Below are 27,138 nucleotides of genomic sequence, written 5' to 3' on the forward strand. Positions count from 1 at the left end.
AGGGGCAACAATATCCTAGACCTAGTCATTACCAACATGAGTGATTGGTGTTCCACACCTGAAGTCAACTCCTCGTTGGTCAGATCCAACCATAAGCTAATCACCCTAGATATCCACATCCCGCCCCCACCCCCCATTAAGAAAACCATGGTAAAAAATTCTCCGAAGCCAACTTCATGCTTCTTAAGACAGAAGTAGTGAACTTCATGACACCCATGCAGATGGTCAATACAGTTACGACGACTGAATCCTACACTAATGCACTCTATAAACACTTACACGAGTGCATGGATTGTGCTATCCCACATAATACCAAGACGCTATCCTCCAAAAAAAGGAAGCCAATCTAGTGATCCCCTGCCATAAACAAACTCTACAACAGAAGGAAGAAATTTTTGCAAAAGAGAGTAAAATCCCATGAGTAGAGGAGCTCCCTGGTCAGCCTCAGCAAGAAGCTGAGATCCCTTACAAGATCCTCCAAAGCTAGCTAAGAAAACAAGATTGCCACTGATTTTCAGGACAACCACAAAGCATTCTATAGCTATGTCAAGAATCTCAATGGCAACACCCAGATCTGCTCTGTGTTATAGCACAATGGCACAAAAATTACAGAACCAACTAATATTGCCAACATCCTGGCAGATAGATTCAGTGCTAACTTTACCCCCCTCTCACCCCCTAAAGGGCCCATATCTATACAGGAAGAATGCAGAGTCCCTGTAATCGCAACTTCACAGGTAAAAGCAGCACTCTCTAAAGCCAAAAGCACAGCATCCATGGGACCAGACAACATCCCAGGCTGCGTTTTACATGAACTTCAGAACGAACTGGCTCCCCACCTAAGCACCATGTTCAGTCATAGCCTCACGTCAGGCTTTGTACCCACTGAATGGCGCACAGCAACAGTTATCAAACTCCACAAAGGGGGAACCACCACTGATCCTGGGAACTATCGCCCTATTAGCCTGACGAGCCTGGTCTGCAAGGCTATGGAACGTATCATCATGGAATTCATAAACAAAGACATTGGTAACCTCCAAACTCTGAACTCCACCCAGTTCAGGTTTATGAAATGCAGATCTTGCCTCCTGAACCTGGTCGACTTCTTTGAGGCGGTCACTAAAGCTGTAGATGAGGGTAAGGTGGTTCAACACAGCCTATCTTGACCTTGACAAGGCTTTCGACACCATCCCCCATTCTGGAATTATAGCTAAACTCACTAAACTAGGTATAAGTCCCTATGTCACAAGATGGGTTGCCAACTGACTCACTGACAGAACCCACACTGTAAAAGTTGCAGACTCCAAATCTGAAATCAAACCAATGACAAGTGGAGTACCACAGGGTTCAGTCCTGGGACCTCTCCTGTTTGGTATCTACTTCTCTGAAGTGCAGGCTAACACAGAAGGTCTCTGGCTAACGAAGTTCGCAGATGACTGCAAACTAGGAGCTATAGTCGAGTCCCCAAATGATGTGGACATCCTACAGAAGGGCCTCACTGAGACAGATGCCTGGTGTCAGAAGCCATGGCCTCAAGCTCAATGCCAAAAAATGCATTGTTATCCCCTTTGGTGACAACTCTGTACCCATGAACTAACACATAGGCGGCAGTCTTCTTAACACCAAATGTGTGATAAGAGACCTTGGGACCCAGGTGGACAGTAGTCTCTCATTTGATAATCACATTGCCACAGTAGTCAGGAAATCCTTCTACATGGCACACCTCATCACAAAAGGGTTCTCATCCAGGAAAAAAGAGGTCATCATTCCCCTCTACTCAACACTCATTAGACCCATTATAGAGTACAACATCCCTTTTGGAATGTACCTCACAAGACATCTGCAGCAGCTGGAAAGGCCACAGAAGTACCTCACAAAGAGAATTACTGGCCTCAAACAGATGCCCTGCACATCTCAAAAAACTCCAGCTTTACTCTGTAGCATATCGCCTACTCCAAGGCGATCTCTGCCTAACATATAAAGCTATGTCACACCCAGAGCTGTTGGACATGCTACACCTAAAGAAATCCCAATCCCTCCGTACATGGTCTAGGGGCCTAAACCTTGTCCCAGAGACTTCCCATACTCTGGAACAAGCTACCCATCTATGTCAAGCAAAGTTCCTCATTAACACTCTTCAAGAAAAATCTTGATGAGTGGATGGGAAATAGGAAATACACCCCGGGGATCACTTCTGTGGTGCTACTCAACAGGGGCACAGGAAATTAACTTTTTTGGGTTGGCATAAGCCAGGGAACTTTGTTGGCTAGGCTTACTTAGGCCCTTGGGCTGATAGCCTAGTACCTACCTATGAACCTATGGAAAAGTAACCACAGAGGCAAGTGTATCCTCTACTATTATAGTGCTAATGTCTTATACAGACCATGACACACTAATTTTGAGTGTTTTCTTTACAAATTGTCAACAGTGGCTATATGCATGGCATACCATGTGCACTGTTTCCCTTTCACATTGAAGATACTGTTTTCTAACTACAGAAACTCTTGTCACATCAGTGGAAAACCACTTAGATAATTCACATACAAATATTACTGCATTCAAAAAAATCATGACAGGTATTCTATATTTTTTGTAAAAGTAATGTAGAGCTGAAATAAATCAATATCATTATCTACTAAATTGATAAGGACAACACAAATGTAATTAAAATGTGAAACAAATGTGAAAGACTGCATTCTACATTAAGTAACTGCAGCACTGAAGGCTCCTAACTATGCCCCCAGATGACTCAAGTTTGATTTGTGGAATGGGTAATGGAGTAGCTAGTCTGGAAGGAATAGGACTGAGTGGCCTGCAATGGCCTGTCTATCCCAGAGGAAGGATACTGGTTTAGTCCCACCACAAGAGCTTTAACTAGGGGGGGTGGGGGGCTTAGGACTAGAGCAATTGTAACTAGGAACTCTGGGCAATATAAGCACACCAAAGTGTGTTGGCATGCCCTGGAATTGGAATCAAGGAAGTGAGGAAGCATGCACCTTCCCAACTGTGGGCGTATTAGCAACAAACAAACAAACAAAAACTCTTGACCCTCCCTCCGCTAGATTATCATTATGATCTCCATAACTTTCAGCTCCCTCTGCTGCTACCTTGGGAGATCAAGGATCAAGAAGAATTAACGGGCCAAAAAGGGACAGGACTTTATGGTTGATGTGCGACAGAAGCCAATAAAGGAAGTAAAGCACTGTTGAGTTTTCAGGGGTGGTATTGCTGGTCACATTGTCTTTGACTTCATAACTCACATTCTGAATCCATACCATCATGCAAACAGTTAAAACTTTCCATTTGCCATAACAGAACACTAGTACAAATTATAGTAATTCAAACAGGTCTAAAATAGCACAAAATATGGCATCACAAATTAGACAGACATGACAAAGACTCATGGACCCAAATTTTCATCTAAACCATGTTTAGAAATATAACTATACTAAAATTGTTTTCACTGCAATATTTTGACAAATGTAGTATGGCATCTCATAAATGCAAAAACTATATTTATTTTTCTGCTTGTTGTTCATTTATCTTGCACTGTGCTATTGAACAGTGGGTTTCTGCAAATTCAAATAACCCAAGAGTAAGTCATCTGATCTTTCTAGGTCAGCAAGGGGGCTGACTGGAGTGAAATGATTTACTGACTTATTATATTGTCTTTCTGAGAGTTTTCTCAATTCTCCTTCCCTCTCTCCTCACCCACAATGTAAGACAAATGAAGTCATGAAATTCGGGAAGTGCATACATGATTTCTTGCATGTCCATCCATCCATCCATCCATCCATCCAGAACCCCTTTTCCTATTTTTGCATATGAAGTTGGGGTGTCACTTTATCAATGACAATTATCTAGAGCCAAGGTTTACTCCATTGGGTGGCCACAGCTGTTCTACAATACCACACACTCACATATATGGCCAAATTTAGAATGTCCAGTCCACTTATTGCATGTCTTTGGAATGTGGGATGAAACCAGAGCACCTGGAAGAAACCCACATGAACAAAGTGATTCCATGCAGACTCCATACAAAAGGCACTCCAGCCAAGAATCAAACCTTAGAACCTCTTGCTGTTAAGCGACAGCTGTACCCACTGTGCCACATGTGCTGCTCTACAAATACTGACTGCCTGTATTCCCCAGTGGCTTTCAATGTGTAAATACTGACTCTGGTCTTGAGAGGTGAAAGCTGGCTTCTGGACATGCAAATCACTGTCTGTACACTTGGCCAGTCCTCTAGAAAGTACACTGATATTCAATGCTCAGTCTACACCATCAAAAAGATGGAAGCCTCTCTTCCACATTATCTATGCAGCCTTGAAATGTTGCAGCGTATGGTGCTTTATATCACAGTAGCAAGTCAGAGTTTTTTTTTAAAGAAAGACAGCAAAGCTAAATATTCTGAATTATTAGCAAACTTCCTAACATATGGAAGGAGGCTGACTTGCCCTTCCCTACAACCTCACCCCATTTGTATATGTCTAACTCTGAGGATGCAAACGTTGGTGTAAAGAGGAAATACATTTTAACAGTAAATAAGAATTATAGAAAATACTCATCTGAACTTTTGACTGCAGTCTTATTTAATTTGGTCTGTGCAGCAGTGAAAAACTGTTAAACTGCTGTGCAACCAACACAGGTGCAGATTCATGCACACAAACACACATGTGCACATATTAATCAGGATAATAAACACATCTGAAATGTATATCTCGTTTAAGTGCTGTTTTCTCAAATTCTGGAACAATAACTGCATTACAATGTGTTAAAGTGTGTCCATTGTAGTGCTATTCCCAAAGTCAAAAGCAGTGAAATTCCAAGTCAAGATTACAAACCTTAACTCCTCACTGCCTTTATCTTTGTTTAATGTTCAGGTAATTGTAGTGTCTTCATACTCATATAAACCACAACTGAAAAAAAGATTACTGCAAAGAGCTTGCTTCAGCATTTTGGATGCAGGACAATAGTTCTTACCTCGGGTATGAAAAGTTTCTGACTCCACTGGACTGATATCTTGTTTCAGCTGTTCCTGTAACTTTAATACAAATCCTTATCATTCATAGCTCTACAGTCAAACAAAAATCACATTTTTTTTATAATTAGGAAAATCTAGGCCCTACTGCATTTTACATGCTAGCTATAGAGAAAGATCAAAATGCTCTAAAGAAATCAGAAAAAATGATTACAAACATACTTTGCAAAATAAAAATAAAAAGGACATACTTAAATCTTTGACTTGATTACTATATAATCACTGAATACTGCCAGTGTTTCAAGTTGTTGGAATTTAACATGAGCTCACAATGTTTTATGGTGATTGAATTTAACATGGCCTTATATAAGGTAAAAGTATTCTTTATTTACACTTTTTACAGGCATTTTGTTGAAATTTTGCAAAGTATCAAAGGCTGCGCTAAGGGGTGCAGTCTACCCCTGCATGGGAGATATGCAGAGCTTGCCCTCATATCACCCAGACCCATCAAATAGGGCGATAATTTTATTTTTTTCTTTGTTTAACAAATGAAAAAGTCTGTTATCTAACTGAAGTTTGATCAATAGTGCAATATCGTTCATGTACACAGTTAAGCATTTCCCTCTGTGATATCAAGATAAATACATTTCATTTCCAAAATAAGACTTTTGTGGAATTTTCTTATTAGTTGTTGTTGTTGTGTCTTTTGGCTTTTCCCAGTTATGGGTCGCCACAGCGGAACTCCAATCCGCTAATGATTGGCAGTAGATTTTTACGTGCCGAGTTGCCGGCCCTGACGCACAACCTTCAACGAAGGTCCACCCATTCACGCATGTCTCCACACAGAAGACGCTCTAGCTGAGAATCGAACAGGACAACATCTTACTGTGAGGCGACAACACTACCGCAGCACCACCACCGCAGTATAGTGTGGCATCAAAATGTCATCTTTCTCTCATACTCTCCTAAGTGTGATTAACAGGAATATAATCTCACCCACTGCCTCTAATTAGTATGTCAAAGTACAGTCTTTAAATTATCACTGGCAACAATTCATTTGTAATGGCCAGAAGCTTTGGTCTCACAATCCAGTGCTGACCCCCCCCCCCAATAATGTAAGAGAGGTAATTGGCCTTAGGAGTGCATGATAAATTTGCAATATTGACATGCATAACACCCAATTATCTGCCAGACTCAATCTTTAAAGTGACCTTCTGCACAGCAGAGTTATAATCAATGGCTCTCCAGGATCTCACCCACCTTGCTTCCAGCCAAGAATCTTCCTGAGTTATCTTAACAACATTAGCTAAAAATTTGTAGAAAGTTATTTCTGCACACAAGCACATACAGACTATGTTTTATGAGACAGAGAGAGAGATGTTTATATCTTTCCAGTATTTAACCATCATACCCTGTCTTTATGGTAACACTGACACCAGCTAGACCACTCAAGCAGAAAAGAAACACAATTACTGTTTGCTCTCAAAATATGCTTACATAGTTATGGCTTAAAACATCACTGTTTAATAAAAAAGTGTAACCCAACATTTGAGTTTAATCTAGATCAATACACATACCCTTCACTTACAATTAAAAACATTTCTTTATTGAAATAAATATAACTAGAGTAATATGCCTGTGAACTTAATTATACACACAGCTTTACTTTGCTTTACACTTGCACAAAGAAATATCTACTAAACATGTTTAAACTTTGACAAAAAAGAATTCTAACAGCATATCTAGACTTATCACTACCAGCATCTAAAGAAATAATTGATGTCTGACTCTGACTTGTAAGTGCAAGCAGTAGTTGGAAAATTTCACAATCATGGAATTTCCAGCATGAACTCTATCCAGAAATGCCACACTCTCGTATATACTTCTGAAGCAAGGTAGAAACTAAAGTATCTGGCTGCCAGTCTCACTCTACTTACAATGCAATATTTCATGTTTCTTGTCCGACAGGAATCCAGGTTTTCCTGTGTCTACAGTAAGCTTTAACACTGCAAATGTGTGCATATTTGAGAGGCTAGTTTCACTCTTTAAAAACAAACAAAAAATACCATGCAGACTTACTAACTGCTACCTGCTAATAGGCTCAGAACTGATAATGGTCAGCTCATTGCTGCACCATTACAATTACCCATGAGGCTTATCAAGACTTATTAGATCACTGTAAATATGTAAATAGTGAAAACTGAATAATATTCTGTAGGACAACATACTAAAAAAACACCATTAGCAATAGTCAAATGCTGTTGCATGCATGCCCTGCAATAATTACTTATTAAGATAATACACTTTGTATAGCTGTTCTGTGAAATTGTCAGTGACATACTATATACACTCGAGCATTACAGGCTCAACTTTCTGTAGCTCTAAGAATGAAATGCATTTTTGCATCTGTAATGCAAAATACTGTCACTGAAATTTATAACAAATTCACGCTTTTCTCCCAAACTGCGGTGGTGGTGCTGCAGTAGCGTTGTCGACTCACAGTAAGACGTTGTCCCGTTCGATTCTCAGCTAGAGCGTCTTCTGTGTGGAGACATGCGTGAATGGGTGTACCTTTGTTGAAGGTTGTGCGTCAGGGCTGGCAACTCAGTACGTAAAAATCTACTGCCAATCATTAGCGGACCGGAGTTCCGCTGTGGCGACCCCTAACCGGGAAAAGCCAAAAGACACAACAACTCCCTGGGCCTCCATTAAAAATTGGCCACAACCTAGCTAGACAAACCGGTAATCACAATATGAATGAATGAAAAAATAACAAGATGCAACAACTCTGCTGCATTTTCACTGAAACTACACTGGATATAAAAAGTGTACATACCCCTGTTAAAATGCCAGGTTTTTGTGATATAAAAAAATGAGACCACAATAAATCATTTCAAAACTTTTCCCACCTTTAATGTGACCTATAACCTGTACAATTAAACTGAAAAACAAATCTGTTAGGGGAAAAATATAAAAAATAAAAAATGTACAATAAGCTGGTTGCATAAGTGCACACACCCTTAAACTAATATTTTGTTGAAGCACCTTTTGATTTAATTACAGCATTCAGTCTTCTTGGGTAGGAGTGTATCAGCATGGCACATCTTGACTTGGCAATATTTGCCCACTCTTCCTTGTAGAAGTGCACCAAATCTGTCAGATTGCGAGGGCATCTCTTGTGCACAACCCTCTTCAGGTCACCCCACAGATTTTCTATTGGATTTAGGTCTTGGCTCTGGCTGGGCCATTCCAAAACTTTAATTTTCTTCCAGTGAAGCCATTCTTTTGTTTATTTGGATGCATGTTTGGGGACATTGTCGTGTTGAACAGTGAAATTCCTCTTCATCTTTCTAGTAGACACCTGAAGGTCTGGGGCCAAAAGTGACTGGTATTTGGAACTGTTCATAATTCCCTCCAACTTGACTAAAGCCCCAGTTCTAGCTAAAGAAAAGCAGCCCCAAAGCATGATACTGCCACCACCATGCTTCACAATGGGGATGGTGTTCTTTTGGTGATGGGAAGTGTTGTTTTTGCACCAAACGGACCTTTTGGAATTGCATCCAAAAAGTTCAACCTTGGTCTCTTCAGACCATAACACATTTTCCCACATGCTTTTGGGAGACTTGATGTATTGTTTTGTAAATTTTAACCAGGCCTGGATGTTTTTCTATGTAAGAAAAGGCTTTCATCTTGCAACCCTACCCCATAGACCAGACATATGGAGAATACGGGAGATTGTTGTAACATGTCACAACCAGTACTTGCCAGAAATTCCTGCAGCTCCTTCAGTGTTGCCTGTAGGTCTTTTGGCAGCCTCCCTGACCAGTTTTTGTTTTGTCTTTTCATCAGTTTTGGAGGGACGTCCAGTTCTTTGCAACGTCTCTGTTGTCCCATATTTTCTCCACTTTTTGATGACTGTCTTCAGTGTGTTTCATGGTATATCTAATGCTGTGGATATTTTCTTTGTACCCTTCTACTGACTGATAACTTTCAACACTGAGATCCCTTTGATGCTTTGCAAGATCTCTGCAAACCATGGCTTTCACTGTGGCAAGCAACTGAGTAAATGTCAGGAAAACCCTACTAGGACAGCTGAACTTTATTTGGGGTTAATCAGATGCTCTTTAATTGATGGCAGGTCTGTACCCGAGAAAACTGAGTATTGTAATTAAATCAAAAGGTGCTTCAACAAAGTATTAGTTTAAGGTAGTATACACTTATGCAGCCAGCTTATTGTACATTTTTTATTTTTTATATTTTTTCCCCTAACAGATTTGTTGTTTTTTCAATTGAATTGTACAGGTTATAGGTCACATTAAAGGTGAGAAAAGTTCTGAAATGATTTATTGTGGTCTCATTTTTTTATATCACAAAAACCTGGATTTTTTAGCAGGGGTGTGCACAGTTTTTATATCCACTGTAGTTGCATATTTTGTATAGCTCACATTTCACATGATACATGATTTACTGGAAGCTTTTTTTTTTTTTTTTTTTTTACACAGCAGTTTATGAAAGAAGGACAGTCACATTTAACTCAGTTTAATCCAGCTTACTTATTTATTTTTAATGAAAGGCAATGGCAGACTTTGCTCAGCCTGTCACATTTCTCATCTCATTTTTGAGAGAAAAATCGCCAAGGACTCAAAAGACAATCATAAGGCCTTCTTTAGCTATGTTAGAAACCTAGGAGGAAACTCCCAGATATGCTCAGAATTAGTTCAAAATGATGTGAAGATTACTGAACCTACACACATTGCCAACATACTGGCTGACAGGTTCAGTGCAAACTCCCCCCCCCCTCCCCCCCAAAAGGAGAGATATCTATACCAGAGGATTGTAGCCCCCCAAACATCTCAAATGCCCAGGTGAGAACTGCTCTCTCCAAAGCAAAAAACACAGCATCCATGGGACCGGATGGTGTCCCCGGCTGTGTGCTCCACGAACTCAATGAGGAATTAAACCCGCAGTTAGGACAGCTGTTTAATCTTAGCCTCACCTCAGGATACGTACCCAAGGAGTGGCGCACGGCGACTGTGGTCCCACTTCACAAGGGCGGTGCCTCCACCGACCCTGGAAATTACCGTCCCATTAGCTTGACAAGCCTTATCTGCAAAGCCATGGAGAGGATCATAATGGAACTCATAAATAAAGACATAGGGAACTTGCAGACTTTGGATCCAACCCAGTTTGGCTTTGTCAAAGGCAGATCATGCCTTTTAAACTTGGTTGACTTTTTCGAAACAGTCACCAAGGCCATTGATGAGGGAAAGGCAGTCCATACAGCCTACCTTGACCTGGCAAAGGCCTTCGACACAATACCCCACTCAGGTATCATCGAAAACTCATCAGCTTGAATGTAAACCCATACATCACAAGATGGGTTGCAAACTGGCTAAGTGACAGAACCCACAGGGTCAGAGTTGCTGGAGCCATGTCAGACTCAAAGCCTGTCACAAGTGGTGTCCCACAGGGCTCAGTCCTGGGTCCACTCTTGTTCGGCATCTACTTTTCTGAAGTACAAGCAAACACAGGAGGGTTATGGCTGACAAAGTTTGCAGATGACTGCAAACTGGGCGCCATAGTCGAAAACACATCTGACACAGATATCCTTCAGAAGGGCCTCACAGAAACGGATAACTGGTGCCAGAGCCATGGCCTAAAGTTAAATGCCAAGAAATGCATAGTCATACCCTTCAGGAAAAACAAGGTTACCCCTAGCTACCATATAGGTGGCAATCCACTGAGCACAGAAGAAGTCATCAGGGATCTGGGGACCCAGGTTGACAGTAGCCTTTCGTTTGACACTCATGTTGCTAAAGTAGTTAGGAAAACCTTCTACATTGCCCACCTGATCATGAAGGGATTCACATCTAGATCAAGGGAGGTCATCGTCCCCCTGTACTCATCACTCATAAGACCTATGATTGAGTACAGTGCCCCATTCGGAATGTATCTGACCCGACACCTGCAGCAGCTGGAAAGGCCCCAAAAGTTCCTCACCAAAAAGATAAAGGGTCTCAAAAATATGTCTTATGCTGCCTGACTGAAAGAACTCCAGCTCTATTCAGTCTCATACCGCTTGCTCAGAGGTGACCTGTGCCTGACATATAAGGCCACGTCAAACCCTGATTTGATGAATATGCTTCACCTCAAAAAATCTAGATCCCTCAGAACCACAAGGGCGGGAGACTTAAACCTTGACACGGTTATTAATAGAACGTGCTGGAGGGACAGATTCATCACCCAGAGACTCCCTATGCTGTGGAACAAAATCCCGGTACATGTGATGCAGAGCACCTCGCTGGCTTTGTTCAAGAGGAATCTTGACCAATGGATGGGGGATCGCAGATATACCCCAGGGATTACTTCAGTGTCACTGCTTGACAGAGGCACAGCAAAATAATGGGCATAGTTTTATTCAAACTAAAGGGGTGGCGAAAGCCAAATAACTATGGGCTAGGCTTATAAATGCCCTTGGGCAGATAGCCTAGTATGAACCTATGAACCTATGAATCTGAAAGCAATTAGATGTGTTTTAGCATAGTGGCACTTCATTTCTTCCCCATTTGCAAACCTTGAGCAAACTTTCTTAAGAAAATATCAAAACAACATGAAACCTGGCTGGTAAAAGAGGATTTTAAGTTACAACACCTAGTTCCTTGACTGAAAAGACTGTCTTTTTTTTGATAACAAGGTAGGACCCTTTTGCCATTTTACCTTGCATTTTTCTGCCTTGATACGTAATTTTCCCCTTTGGCCATGTCTATGTGCTGCTCTACTAAATGGGTATACCCTGGCTTAGCAATGAACATGTTCTCATAGGTTTGTAGGCAAGTACCATGCTAGATGGCCTTGCGGGCCATTTTAAGCTTAGCCAGTTACCCTTTTTGTGCTCGAATGAACCTATCCCATTTGGTTATAGATTATTCTTACCCATCCCATGGCTGATAATTATATACTAACCCTAATGAGAACACCTGGGACCATACCAGAGATGATGTGAGGGAATGCATGCATGGGACAAAGCATTTAGGAGCTGTCTCTGTTCAATAACAGTACAGAGAGCAGTCCTGGGGTAAATTTTCTGTTTTCCTTTCATAGATCCAAGTGGCACTTGAAAATGGACTAGAATGAACTTTGTTTTTGTGGGCAGGATGTCTGCTCCTGAGTAGCGGTATCCTCCGTGAGAAATACCTGCCCCTCCAAATCATTCTCTTGAAGTTGCAGAAGAGGTTTATACTCCTAGATTGAGTAATGATGCCATATGACTTCCTGATGCACAGTATTTGGTTGAAGGATGCCTTGCATTCTAGGCACAGGTCACCTCTTAGCAGTCTGTAGGAGTATAATAACAGGGCTTTGAGTCGGTCCATGTAAGATATGCTGTTTATGCCTTATATCCTCTTAGTAACATATCTCTGTGGGTGTTCTAGTTGTTGCAAGTATCTGGACAGATGCATGCCAAAGGGGGAATTATATTCAATGACTGGCATGTTGAGGGCTGAGTAAAGGGGTACAATGACATCCCTAGATCTACATATAATCCCTTTGTTTATAAAGCAGGACTTTCGTACAACAATGGACACAATCACCCCTGTTTCCACTTGCTCAATATAAATAGCCATACCTCAGCAATGTCTTCTTCCTTTTTTTTCCTATATTGTATTTAAGGCAAAAATATCAAAAATTGTTTTTCTATAACTAAATGTACCTGTGTCTTACAATGTTTTTATTTCTTTTATTCTTAACTCAACAATTATGTAATCCTTGTATAGAACACCACTGACTTGTATATCTCATAATTGTATTGCACTTCACCTGACTGTTTATCTGTTTTTTTGTTTCAATTTATAAATATTGTAATTTGAGGAGCTTTTCTCCCTCGGCCTCTGCTGAAAATGGCAGACACTCCCGGTACACAAATGTAAAAGAAAATACATAAATGTTGGTCAAAAGTTAGGTCAGTGTCCACATAAGATCTAAAATCCCAAACAACTGTTTCAACTTTCAGAGCATTATTGCTAATGTGGTAGGTCCCTGGGATAGATGGCTTCCCAAAGGATACAATAATTCATTTTTTGGCATTTAATTTCGGTCCATGACTTTGGCACCAGTTATTTATTTCAGACAAACCTTCCTGCAGGATGGCAAAGTAATTTGAGGATTCAATGACTGCTCCTAACTTGTAGTCATCTGCAAAATTAGTCAGCCAGAACCTTCTGTTATTTGCTTTTATTTCGGCAAAGTGGATGCCAAACAGGAGAGGTCCCTGCACTGAACCCTGGGGGAATCCACTGGTGACTGGTCTCTTTATGGAGGTAACTTCCCCTATGTTGACTTCTTGCATCCTGTCTGTGATCCAGTTGGCAATTCAGTGGGTGACACAGGAGTTTATTCCCAGTTTATTTAGCTTTTCTACCATGCCTGAGTCAGGAATTGTGTCAAAAGCTTTGGCCAGGTCGAGGTATGTAATGTGTACCATTTTGCCTTTATGCATTGCTTTGGTGACCTTTCCAAAAAAAAAACAGGCTGAGTAAGCATGACCTGCCCTTGATGAATCCAAACTGAGATGAATCCTGTGTTTGGAGGTTCCCCATGTCCTGATCGATTAGTACTATGATAAATCTTTCCATGACTTTGCATATGAGGCTGGTCAGACTTATGGGTCTGTAACTGCCCGAGTCTGTGGAAGGCCCTCTCTTACTCAGAGAAATAACTGTAGCTATTTTCCATTTGCTTGGTACAATACCTGTATGGAGGCAGAGATTGAACATTGGTGTTAGGGGTGTGACTAAATCATACTTCATGCTATTTAAGATGCATCCAATCACATTGTCAGGACCCACTGATGCAGTACCTTTAGCTTTTGATAGCAGTTTTAGGGCATGGTCTTGTCTGATAGCTGGAGGCAAGCCAGATTCAGGTATATCTTGAAGGACAGACAGAAGGGAGGGGTAAAGTTAGAGCTAAATTTATTGGCCAGTACATTTGCTATATCTTCAGCCTCAGTGAAGGTAACATCGGTCACGATCAGCTCAGTCCATTGTTGTGTTGTGCTTTTGAGATTAAGAACACAACTAAAAAATGTCTTGTGATTGCGTTTGGCCTGGGTAGCTATTTTAGCCTCAAACTTGGCTTTGGTGGATTTTATTAAGCTCCAGAGTTATTTGTTTATTTCAGTGACAAGGGCTCTAACACTTTGGGAATTACTCTTCTTACTTTTGGGCAAAGTTATCTTCCTTTTATTAGAAAGCTTGTTCATATTAGGATTCCAGCATGTGGCTTTGTTTCTGGGAATTGCCTTGCACTTGTTGCTACAGGGTACAGCTGCATTTATGCAGCTGTTTATGTGCTGTTACAGTGTGGTAGTTTATGTTTCTGTGTCTTCCTCTTCTTCTTCTCTTTCGGCTGTTCCCGTTAGGGGTCGCCACAGCGGATCATCTGTTTCCATTTCTTCCTGTCCTCAGCATATTGCTCTGTCACATCAACCACCCGCATGTCCTCTCTCACCACATCCATAAACCTTACCTTAGACCTTCCTCTTTTCCTCTTACCTGGCAGCTCCATCCTTAGCATTCTTTTACCAATATACCCAGCTTCCCTCCTCAGCACATGTCCAAACCAACGCAATCTCGCTTCTCTGACTTTGTCTCCAAACCGTCCAACCTGAGCTGACCCTCTAATATACTGATTCCTAATCCTGTCCATACTTGTCACACCCAGTGCAAATCTTAACATCTTTAACTCTGCCACTTCCAGCTCTAACTCCTGCCTTTTTGTCAATGCCACAGTCTCCAACCCATACAACATAGCTGGTCTTACTACCCTCTTGTAGACCTTCCCTTTCACTCTTACTGGTACCAGTCTGTCACAAATCACTCCTGACACTCTCCTCCGCCCATTCCACCCTGCCTATACTCTCTTCTTCACCTCTCTTCCACACTCACCATTACTCTGAACTGTTGATCCCAAGTACTTAAACTCATCCACCTTCACCACCTCTACTCCCTGCATCCTCACCATTCTTCTATCCTCCCTCTCATTCAAACACACATATTCTTAGTCCTGCTGACCTTCATTCCTCTCCTCTCTAGAGCATATCTTCACCTCTCCAGGGTCTCCTCAACCTGGTCCCTACTCTCACTACAGATCACAATGTCATCTGCAAAAATCATAGTCCATGGGGCCTCCTGTCTGATATCGTCTGTCAACCTGTCCATCACCACTACAAATAAGAAAGGGCTCAGAGCTGATCCTTGATGTAATCCCACCTCCACCTTAAACACATCTGTCACTCCCACTGCAGACTTCACCACTGCCACACTACCCTCATATATATCCTGTACCACTCTTACATACTTCTCTGCCACTCCTGACTTCCTCATACAATACCACAACTCCTCTCTAGGCACCCTATCATATGCTTTCTCCAAGTCCACAAAGACTCATTGCAACTCCTTCTGACCTTCTCTGTATTTCTCCATCAACACTCTCAGAGCAAACATCGCATCTGTAGTGCTCCTTCCCGGCATGATACCATACTGCTGATCACTAATCATCACATCCCTTCTTAACCTAGCTTCCACTACTCTTTCCCATAACTTCAAGCTGTGACTGATCAGTTTTATCCCTCTGTAGTTACTACAGCTCTGCACATCATCCTTATTCTTAAAAATAGGTACCAAAACACTTTTTCTTCACTCCTCAGGCATCCTCTGACTTTCCAAGATTTCATTAAAAAATCTGGTTAAAAACTCCACTGCCATTTCTCCTGAGCACCTCCATGCTTCCACTGGTATGTCATCTGGACCAACAGCCTTTCCATTCTTCATCCTTTTCATAGCTGTGCGTACTTCCTCCTTGCTAATCTGTTTCACTTCCTGATTCACTATCCCCACATCATCCAACCTTCTCTCTCTTTCATTTTCTTCATTCATCAGCCCCTCAAAGTATTCCTTCCATCTGCTCAACACACTCTCCTCGCTTGTGAGTACATTTCCCTCACTATCCTTTATCACACTTACCTGCTGCACATCTTTCCCAGCTCGTTCCCTCTGTCTGGCCAATTGGTACAGGTCCTTTTCTCCCTCTTTAGTGACCAACCTTTCATACAACTCTCTGTATGCCTTATCCTTCGCCACCTCTCTCTTTGCCATGCTCCTCATCTCCTTATACTCCTGTCTACTTTCTTCATCTCTCTGACAATCCCACTTCTTCGCCAGCCTCTTCCTCTGTATACTCTCCTGTACTTCCTCATTCCATCACCAGGTCTCATTGTCCTCCTTCCTCTGTCCAGATGTCACATCAAGCACCTTTCTAGCTGTCTCCTTTACCATCTCTGCTGTAGTTACCCAGCTGTTTGGTAACTCTTCACTGCCCCCCAGTGCCTGTTTTAACTCTTCCCTGAAGTCCACCTCACAATCACCCTTTTTCAACTTCCAAACCCAGCCACTGGGGATGCACAAGCCAGTGCATTTCTTCACGCCGGTCCCAGGCCCGGATAAATGGGGAGGGTTACGTTAGGAAGGGTATGCGGTGTAAAACCTCTGCCAAATAACATATGTGGACAATAATACAGTGTATGTTTCTGTGTATTTAGTGTAATTAACTGGGTTTGGTGGGGATTTGAAGCTTGCTGATATATCACTTAGGAGTAGGTAGTTTGTCTTAATGAAATTTCTAAAGGTACCTTGTGTGGAAGGGATCTCCGGTTTCAGTTTTATTTCACAAGACAGCTTTATGGTCAGACCTAACAAGTGATGAAGATGTACAAGGGACGGCGCAAGATGCTCCCATATTAGTGGATACTCTGACTAATTGCTCCAAGGCATTTGTAGTGACAAAGTCCAGGAACTTCTGTGATTGTGCATTAGTGGTGGTGTAGGTTTCCCAGTCTATAGATGGATAGTTTAGATCACCTGGAAAATGGTACTGGGTTTAATATTGAGCATTTCTAGTTACTGTAGGTAGGTGTTGTGGCTTTCTTGAGTAATAGATGGAGTTCTGTATCTAGCTAGTATGTAGTACAGGTCCTTTCTGATGGCTATTTGGACATGAAGAAGCTCTACAGCATCATGCTGCTTTACCAGCCTTGATGCAAGTCTATTCAGGATGTAGATTGAGATAATGCTACCTTTTTTCCTCCTCCTGCACAGTAGCTGGTCTAAATGTGTGGAAGGCATTATATCCCTGCACAGCTGCTCTCCACTGTGTTAAACCATGTCTCAGTCACTACACAGATGTCAGTGTTCTCCAGTGTGAAAAGGTTTTGTAGGGACATGAGTTTCTTGTTCAGGCTCCTAGCACTGAGCAGTAACACCTTCATATTTTCCTTTACTTGTTTCATTGTGTTGGTAGGTTTATCAGGCACTGGCTAAAAAGGCACTATGGGGGTGGACAATGTCTCTACCAATAATCAAAATCCAAGAGGGACTAGATGCATGCCATCTCCAATGAAGCAGTACGGTCTGTCAATCATACCTTCCCAGCTGACAAATATTGGAGCCCCTTTGAATGAAACATTTACTGAAATTAATTATTTTTTGCTCATATCACTGCATCATGTTGTTCTACGCTAGGGTCATACCAATCTGAGATGTACTTTGAGAGCTCTGTCATGTCTCTCTTCATACAGTCCAGGGTGGTACATCTCAAGTCATTGACACAGGCATGAACTATAACAGATTCATACTGGTACTTGTTTCTTTATTTAACATTTGTCTACCAGGAAGGTCCAACTGGGATAATATCCCATTTTCAGCAGAGACCTGGGGAGAAAAGCTCCACATTGACACAAACTTGTCACATTTAAATAAAGTTATTACAAAGTCTAATACACAAAAATGACACATTAACTAAGTAAAAATTCAGCATCGGCTCATACAATGTGAACCTATACATACATACATACTGGAAATATTTGGACAGATAAGTTGAAAAAAGAACAATTTCAATGGATAAAGTATTCACAAGTTGCAATTCATAAAGATGACATTAAACACAGCGAGCTCACTGTTAGGTAGTCTTCTACTAGTACTTTGAAGCTGGAGAGGTTAGAGATAGATCTAATTTGCAGAGGGATAGAATTCTATTTTTTGGAGACACACTATGAGTACTTTGAAGGTTGTGCGTTAGGCCCGGCAAGCCAGCACGTAAAAATCTACTGCCAATCATTAGCGGACCGGAGTTCCGCTGTGGCGACCCCTAACCGGGAAAAGCCGAAAGACACAACAACAACAACAATAACTATGAGTACAGAGTTTGTGTGGTTTTCATATGCTGAGAAGAAGACATTGTTCATTAGATCAAAGTAGTCATAAGCTGTATATAATCTAAATGGTGAGGTAGTTTGAGCAAATTCAAACCCTCAAGGGCAATACAGTGGCAATGTGGTACTGTTTGTTGGTGGCAAATTCTGCATCATTATTATAACATGCCTCCAGCATACTTGTAACTGCAGCCTAAAGGTTGGTTAGGATGGGTGCACTGTATAAGAGATGGGAGAATGTAGGTAGTGGCAAGAGTGGTTTTGATGGTGTTGCTAAGGAAGTTTTTAAGCCTGTACAGCCTTCCTAATTTTTGGTGAGCATTTTTTTATGTTGTTTTGAACATGCAGGTCAAATTTAAGTTCATCATCTATAATCACTCCAAGAAGTTTTATTTAGGAGTCTACTTCAATTTCAGTTTTCTTTAGTGAAAAGATTTTGAAATTTGGTTTATCGGGCATGTGTGATTTGGGGGAAAAAGTCTTTTTAGGGATGAGTAGTAGCTGGGCACTATGCAGCCATTTCTCAATTGACGAAAAAGCTTCTTGTGTGATATGGAGGAGCTGAGGCACTTTATTAGATGCACAGATAAGTGTTGAATCATAAGCATATTGTACAGGACAGGCTTGACCTACAGAGGTGTAGAGGTCATTGATACAGATGTTAAAGAGGAGGGGACCAAGAATAGAGCCTTGGGGTACATCTACAAATACCTGCGGGTATGGTGAGAGAGTGTTCTGCCATTTCATAGACTGGAACCTCACAGTCAAATTGCTATTGAAGCACAGTAATGAAGAAGGGGATAGTCCAAGTTGAGACAATTTATACAGGAGTTTAGGGTGAGAAACTGTACTGAAAACATTTGACAGGTCAAGGAATAAGGAGGAAACAAGTTTGTCTTGGTCCCTGTATTGTTTATGGTGTCAGTGAATGATGGAGGGGCAGTAGCCATCTTGGGTGGATGTTAAGAGCCATTCTTGTAAAAGATAGTGGAGAGAGGTGATAATATTTCAATAGTCCAAAAGTTAGAGATGTCAGCCAAGATGCCTTGTTGTTCAAGGACTTGAATGCATGAAGGATCTGATGGATAATGACTCCAGACAAGCAACCAACCATAACTCTTTCCTTGCTTAGCCTGGTAAGAGGCATGTCTGTATATCTTACAATGGAGTCACCTGTAATAAGAATGTTTGAGTGGATCGATGCCTACCTTACTGGCTCAGTATCTATGACTTTGGGACTCCTTGTGTTAAGTCAGGAGGTAGGCTCAACTTGCTGACTATGCTTTGTGCCTGTGTTGTGTGTTGGAGGTCTTTGAGGTTTAGGCAAGGTAAAATTTAGAAGTTCAGCATATGATGGGTTATGTGTACTGTGATGGCATTGAAAAGTTGTGGTATGTGATGCACTGCTGACGATTCTGGTGTCTGAGTTTACTGTGTATGAGATTTTACCTCTAAGGATATTATACATTTACATCTATTACACAAATTGTGGAACAGATGATCATCAGACATGAGACAATTCTTACAGTGTCTCAAGATACGCATCTCAATCAGGCTGGCTACAGAAGATGTGAGGAAGTGCTGGTCTATAATACCGACAGGAATGACTGTGGGGCAGGGGTAACTATAACTGCTTAATGTTCAGTTTTAGGGTAATGTTTGGATGGATTTGCTACTGAGTATTTAAAGTTCAGTACAGAACAACTAGCCTGGAAACCCTTTTTTGCTACCACCAAGAACCAGCAATTTAATTATAGTAAAAAAAAAAATCACTAATTTAAAACAAAAATTACTGCAAGTAGTATCAGTGCACTCAATATTAAACAATTTTGTCAAATGTCTTTTAGCCTGGTGAGTAATTTAATGGGAGAGACTTTGCACAATGGCACTTGTCTGCTTATTGTCAACAGTCAATAAATAGGAAGAGGGAAAGAATCATGTTATCATTATCATAAGGGGCAGTCAACAACAGATACATTGGGTTTAAAACACAACTATAAAAGGGTGGGTGGGTGGGAAAAACACAACTATAAAAGGGTGAGTGGATGGGAAAAACACAACTATAAAAAGGTGGGTGAGTGGGAAAAACCCTTAGCTCTGAGCTGACTGGCTCAGAATGAAACTAGGGTTTAATACCAACAGTTAGACCACCTAAACAGCAAAATGCAGTCCAGCTATGTTTTGGAATTACTAATACAGGCTTAAAGAATTTAACTAAAGCAGACGCAGACTGTTAAAATTAATTTAAATCAGATCAAGAATTTAAATTTCTTTCTTTTCATCTTTCATTCCTTTTTTCTATCTTTCTTTCTTTCTCTCTCTCTGTGTAATGGAACTATTATAATGCAATCACAGCAAGAGCATCATTGGAATTCTTTGACCTTTAGCTCTGAGCTGACTGGCCTGGAACTGCCTTAATGCAAAGACAAGTCCTGAACTAGCCTGACATACACACAGTACATAAGCATGAAACTAGCAAAATGCGGTGCAACTATGCACTGGAATTGCCAATACTGAAAGTAAAATATTTCTACCTCAATGTTTTGGAAAGTAAGCAGAATTTTAGGTATCGGTGGCATTCTTGAGTAATCACATGAAGTAAATTTGGGTTCTAACAATTAGCTAAATATCTAATAAAGTCCTTAAATAAAACCACAAAGAAGAAATTTGGATTTCAGGACTTTGCAGCTTCTAAAAATCAATAGCAACTCATTTTTATACATACATCTTAATCTGCTCACTTCTCTATTTTTCACTGAATGCATCACAAGCTATACTGTTAGTGTCAAAACAGATGTGGTATTACACATCCCCCTAATTGATTCACAGTGTAAACACAGAGTGTATTTTATTAGTGTATATGAATGCTGATGAATTTATTATCAATTTATTATTTATACCATGAAATTTTGTACATTTTATGGAAGTAAATAAAATGTTAGTGTTGGTAAATTATGATTCAGCTTCAAAGGTCAGGTAAATTGGAAGCATCTTTTGAGTGCAGAAAGTATTTCTTTTAGTAACTGATGTTCTAGTACTGTGATTTTATAACAGTTTTAATTCATATGAAATGTCTGTCGTTGGGATGCACTTGTACTGCTACTGGGCCATTGCTGCCTAATTGTGTAAGCAATAACCAACATGAGGGTATGCATTTAGTTTTGATTAATTAGCACCTTGGTCATTGCCCTGCACTAAAATTTAGTCGTCCAACCTATGTATTTAGAAACACACAACAAGAAGGACTATGGTACCACTACAGGGGCAACAGCCTTCACAAAAACTGGCCTGGCAACTTGGAATCACCTACCCTTAAAAGGTCTCAAAACATTCTTTTAAAATTCAAAGCCAAAGTAAAAGAGCATTTTAGGAGCGAAGCAGAGTTTAGCTGTTTCAGGAATGCAGGAGAGGATTTAAGATACTACAGCCAAATACAGAAAAATAACTTCTCTTTTACCAGCATTACTAAAACAATTTGTAAGTGAACAGAATGAAATACCAGTTACTGAAATGAATTTGTGCAATTACAATTATTGTTGCAAATAATGTGCAATACCATTACTAGCCTAGAGAAAGATGCTAATAATGTCAAACAGACTCTGAATACTACTGTTCTATAGATAATTTCATTTGAAGTCTGATTTGCTTTTGTTGTCTGTGTTACCAATTCATAATTATCCTGAATGTGGGTCACTTTTTGTTACTGACTGCAGCATTTGTCTCGTCTAGTTATCCTTTGGAACCCTGGGTTGTGGCTGAAAAGGTAATGTGACCAGCACATTTACCCAGTTATCAAATGGCAATAAATAAATAAATGAAGCTGATTGTGCTTACAGCTTACAGTGTTGATCAACCCCTAAGAGAAAAATGTACTGCAGAGGGTAACTACACTAAAACACAAGAACAAAGTTACACATAAGGTTAATTATGCCTTCCAAATTTAACAAACAGTGTTTAAGAAGGCACCAGACCAGTGATAACAAGGAATTTCAATACAATGGAGAGAGACATGTGGTTGCAGGAAGCAATTGAATGGTTGGGAATAACTGCAATAGATGGATGGGATGATTCATCTCTGACCTTAGTTACAATTTTACATAAATAACTGGTAGCACTCTATATACATACTAAACAGTATTCTTGCAGTAGTTCTCCTCTTCAGAATATGTGTATTAGCTAGTCAGAGAAAGCAGTCATTTCAGTCATATAAGGTACTTGAATAAACTCCAATATAATATCATGAAATACAACATTCCTAAATAGAAAATTGGTTAGCTCTCACTGTACAAAAATACTTATTCAAGCATTCATATGACATAAACAACACATTTGTACTCTACTGTCATATCAATGAGTTCTACATATTGACAACACTGATGAATAAAGAAATGGGGCAACCTCATTTTACCACCTTACTTTATTACTCTCAGTTCCAAGATCACTCAAGCTTTGAGAAAAAGTGGTCATTTCAAGTACATGAGATGCACTCCAGAAGAAGAACAGAGCCAATTAAGCTGAAAACGACACACACACACACACACACACACACACACACACACACACACACACACACACACACACACACACACACACACACACACACACACATATAATATACGTACAGCTGTTGGGCAGGACTATCACTGTTTTTAATATCTAGCTAGCAGAGCAGATAGAGGACAATAAAGAAGGCCCAATGTGGTTATCAATGGTGATGGTAGAAGAAGCTTACGAAACTTGACACTTAGCTAACTTAGCATCAACCAAATTGTACATGGTAGGAGGTCAGTCCAAAAACAAAATGAGCAGTGTAGAGTAATTAAAAAATAATTTATTAACAACCAATTTAGCACTTTCATCCCTAAATATGGTACTTTATCAAAACTGAAAAAAAAAACACAATTCACCATTTCATTTAAATACATTACTGAATAAAATTGTTATCAAATCAGATCAAAGCATAAATAGTTCAATTAATACACACTACAATCAAAATCAGTATTATTTAATGGTATGAAGGGTAAAATAAAATACACACACTAATGTCTCCCAATAGGAATTCTCACAAGTAATTTTGAATTATTAGCAGGGTAGGCTAAATAATGGTAATAACCCACAATCAAAATAATAAATACATATAAATATAATGTAAATAGAAAACAATTTACTGTTTTATTACATTTTATTTATATTGATTTGATGCCACTTTTATTCAAATTAAAAAATACTTGTTCTGTACAGCTTGTCATACTTCACATCTCCACTGCACTTATTTCTTCTGGTGTTATTAACTATTGTGGATTTTCCAGGAAATCTTTCTATTTTTCCATTTGTTCCACCATTCTGAATATCGGCATTTCAGTCCTATTTTCATTTATTATATCAGTTTTATATATTCATGTTTAGCTGCCGCACAGAAGGACTCATTTAAAAAGCCTGTATCCATCTGGAACACTTGAAAAATATATGTTGATTTTTTTCTACTGCCAATTAATTCTTATACAGGTGAACACGTGTTATACAGCACTGTCACATTTTTTCTTAATATGGAATTAACAAGATAATAGGTTTGAAAGACATTACTTCTTTATTCTTCTGAAAAAAATATATAATGCATCACAGAAAGTCCATAGAATCAGAGTTGATGACATAAAAACTGCATGGGAGATTAAGTATTGTAATGAGTCTTCAATCGTCCACAAGTTACAGCTTTCACCTTGTGTTTGTGCTGTTTCTGACTGTCATCTTGCCCAGTCACAGCAACCCAATCCAGCATCCCCCCCATTACCTGGAAACAGCTCACTGGGTATGCAGATACAAACCAAAATCTTAATTTTCAGAGTTCAAAATATAATTCTAGTTTCCAACGAAAAGGTTTTCTCTACCTAAATGGGTCGATTTTTCTACTTAATAAAGTTTAATATTTTTCTGAGGGTGACTTATAATAGTCTACAGAATATACCTGATATAAAAGGCCAGATTCTTAGGAGAATACAGTAAAGCTGAGATGCTGTGTTGTGTTTGTTACTGACATGCTGGGCTGGACTGAATGTAGTAAGACATGCCTTAGGGATTCTTTCTGCATCAGTAGATCATAACTCTTTTATTACCCAGCTCATCAACCATGATCACTGCTGACATATATTCTGCGTGTATTCATATTTCTAGCCTGAAAATGTGAATAATGTTGTTTTAATATGTCTTGTCTGTCTAAATATTCCTATATGTAAATATCTATTATGTCTTGTCTGTCTATAAATTCCCACATGTAAAGATCTATTGGTGTTCTTCACTGCTAGCTTGTTCTTATAATTCTGTTTAAAACATGTATTATTGTTGTAATTCTGTATAAAACATGTATTATTGTTACAATTGTGGAGCTTTTCTTCCCGGGCCTCTGCTGTAAATGGACCTAGTCCAGTTGGACTTTCCCAGTAAACAAATGTAAAATAAATTAAAAAATAAATAAAATAAATAAATATCCACTCAGGATTTTGCGCAAGTTTAAACCTGAAAATTCAATTTTGTGTGTGGTAAAAAATATTGCCATACAATGCACAAGTTCTATATTTTATCTGCATAATTTATGAAATTGAGTGAAGTGAGACTGAAATTTCAGGATTCTGTATTAATGTTAGTGATGGCAAGGAAATATGATATTAATCTGACAAGGCTTCTGGTTCTCGGCTTCCACTTAAACATGTTTCTTGATTGCCTTCTTCCGCAAAACAGACGTAAGAGCCAAATGGATGTTAGTGTAACAGTAAATGTGTTGGATGTGGGTAATTGCTGACACAATCTAGTTTATACTCTGTGTTGCTCTTATTGCATCTATAGATACACAATAACTGCAAGCAACCATCTGAATATGATGCAAAGTGGTAAATTAAGATTTTCGGAGTGCCAGCACTATGAAAATGCAGATACCATTACACAGAGTTGAAAAATATGTTATTGCTTTTCTCCTTCCATGCTATGTGAAAGGATTTACCTCAGCAAGAAAGCTTAATTCTACCACTTTTTTTTCACTGTACCCACATTGCCGGGTTACACAGCTCCAACCCATGTTACAGGTTACAGAGCTAACAGTACTGACAGTTTTTTTTTTTTTATCACAAGCAAACAGCAGATTTTTTTTAATATAACCCACCAGTGGTATCAGTGAAATATGATGAGAACCAGCCTTCCCTTCACCTCATATAACACAGAATGGGAAATATAGGTCATACATCTTTAAAAAAAATCTGATGCGGTCTTCAAAACAAACAAAAAAAAAGCTGATTCTGGCAGCCCTGCAAGTTCTGGAAACATTAGTAGAATTAATGCAGGATATGACCCAGTTAACACAAGTAGAAACAATATTCACACTCAGAGGAGTTCAACTATGAAAACACTGCTATTCATACTGGTGATGGACTAAATTAGCAAACAGGTTGGAGGAGGCAGATCAACAAAGCTGCTGTATGCAGAAAATGTGGCATTGCAGGCAAAGTCTGAATAGCAACTTCAGCAAATGATAGGGGAACAGAATGGAATGCAAAAGGAAGGCATGCGGGATGTAAATGAGACTAGAAAAGACAATTGTCGTGGCAGCAAATGGAAAATCAGAAAACTGAGAAAAGAAATAGTAGAATACACTTAAAAACATTGGCAAGTAATTTTAAAAGTACTTTAGCACTATAGCATGCAGTGTATAAAACAGCACTTTTCCTCCATAAGAAATGTTTTAATCATCCCATTGTTATACACAATTAGTTTTAAAATTTGTGGTTTCCTTGCACTAACATCACAGAGGAAAAACAAGGAAGTTTAACCTGAGTGATGTGGGCATAGGCAAAGCATCTGTTATAGCCATAGGCTTTTACTGAGAGCACTACACCACATGTGCGAATGTGCCCCATTGAAGTCTATGGATGTAGTAGCTCACACTACCCTATGGTAATTCCACAAATAGAAAAGCTATTTTTTTTTTGGGATGTGGTTTAATAAAACGTTTATGAAGCTTTTAATAAAAAAAGGACCAAAAAACAAAAACGTAAGGGGGCAAGCTGGAAAATATATTGTGGCACTTGACTCACCGAGTGCCACAACGTATATAGAAACATCAGCAAATCACTTTAACAGCTTCAAGTATTTTGGAGGAGTGGATGAAGGGAAGGTTTTAAACGTAAACTATTATGTAGAGTTTTGAGACATTAACTGTTCATATCATTGATTTGTTAGTTCATGTATTTTATTAGTTATTTTGAATCACGTGGTTTAATACATGCCTATTTGTTAGCTTTTAGTTTACGGTACCAGTACCTTCGTTGAATGTTGTGCGTCAGGGCTGGCAACTCGGTACGTAAAAATCAACTGCCAATCATTAGCGGAACAGAGTTCCGCTGTGGCAACCCCTAACCGGGAAAAGCCGAAAGACACAACAACAACAAGTCTAAGGTACCAGTTGGAGGAAGTTAAGGAATAAAAGCTCTTACTGTTTGTCCTTTTCTTTTTTTAATAAAGATGTTTGCAGGCATTTTCTATGTTTATTGAAATTTGTTCATTAATCTATTAAACTATTAATCTTTGCATTTAAGAAGAGAGTACTAGATAATATTATTATATTTAAGTATTTGTCAAAAAGCTCCTTCTGTAGCCAGAACCACAGCTATCTCTGGATTCTAAGGAACAACCTAGAAAGAAGTTAACATTAAGATGCCACAGTTTTACAAAGGTTCTATTTCTGTCTTAGACAGATAGGAGGCAGAGTGAGCTGTCTGACCATTTTTTTGTATATGTAAGAGGTCATTTACCTTACTGGGAAGAAATGTTTCCTTAAATTGACTTATGTCTTACTGCAGACTTTGTAACTGTAATCTACCGGAATTGATTTAATTTCCTTCAGTGT

The 27,138-nt window shown here is 39.6% G+C and overlaps 1 protein-coding gene across 3 annotated transcripts in view; it reads right to left on the reverse strand.

Moving 5' to 3' along the window:
• The window catches only part of LOC122802714, a 265,703-nt gene that overhangs the window by 204,390 nt on the left and 34,175 nt on the right, over positions 1-27,138 (reverse strand). For 2 of the 3 annotated variants that reach the window (XM_044072467.1, XM_044072469.1), the window contains exon 3: positions 4,984-5,044. In XM_044072467.1, the coding sequence (XP_043928402.1) occupies positions 4,984-5,044 (61 nt within the window). The remainder of the gene's footprint in view (positions 1-4,983; positions 5,045-27,138) is intronic. The other variant, XM_044072468.1, reaches the window with a different exon arrangement.

The sequence above is a fragment of the Protopterus annectens genome, chromosome 5.part0 (assembly GCF_019279795.1).
Source record: "Protopterus annectens isolate FY-2018-M chromosome 5.part0, PAN1.0, whole genome shotgun sequence".
NCBI lineage: Eukaryota > Metazoa > Chordata > Ceratodontiformes > Protopteridae > Protopterus > Protopterus annectens.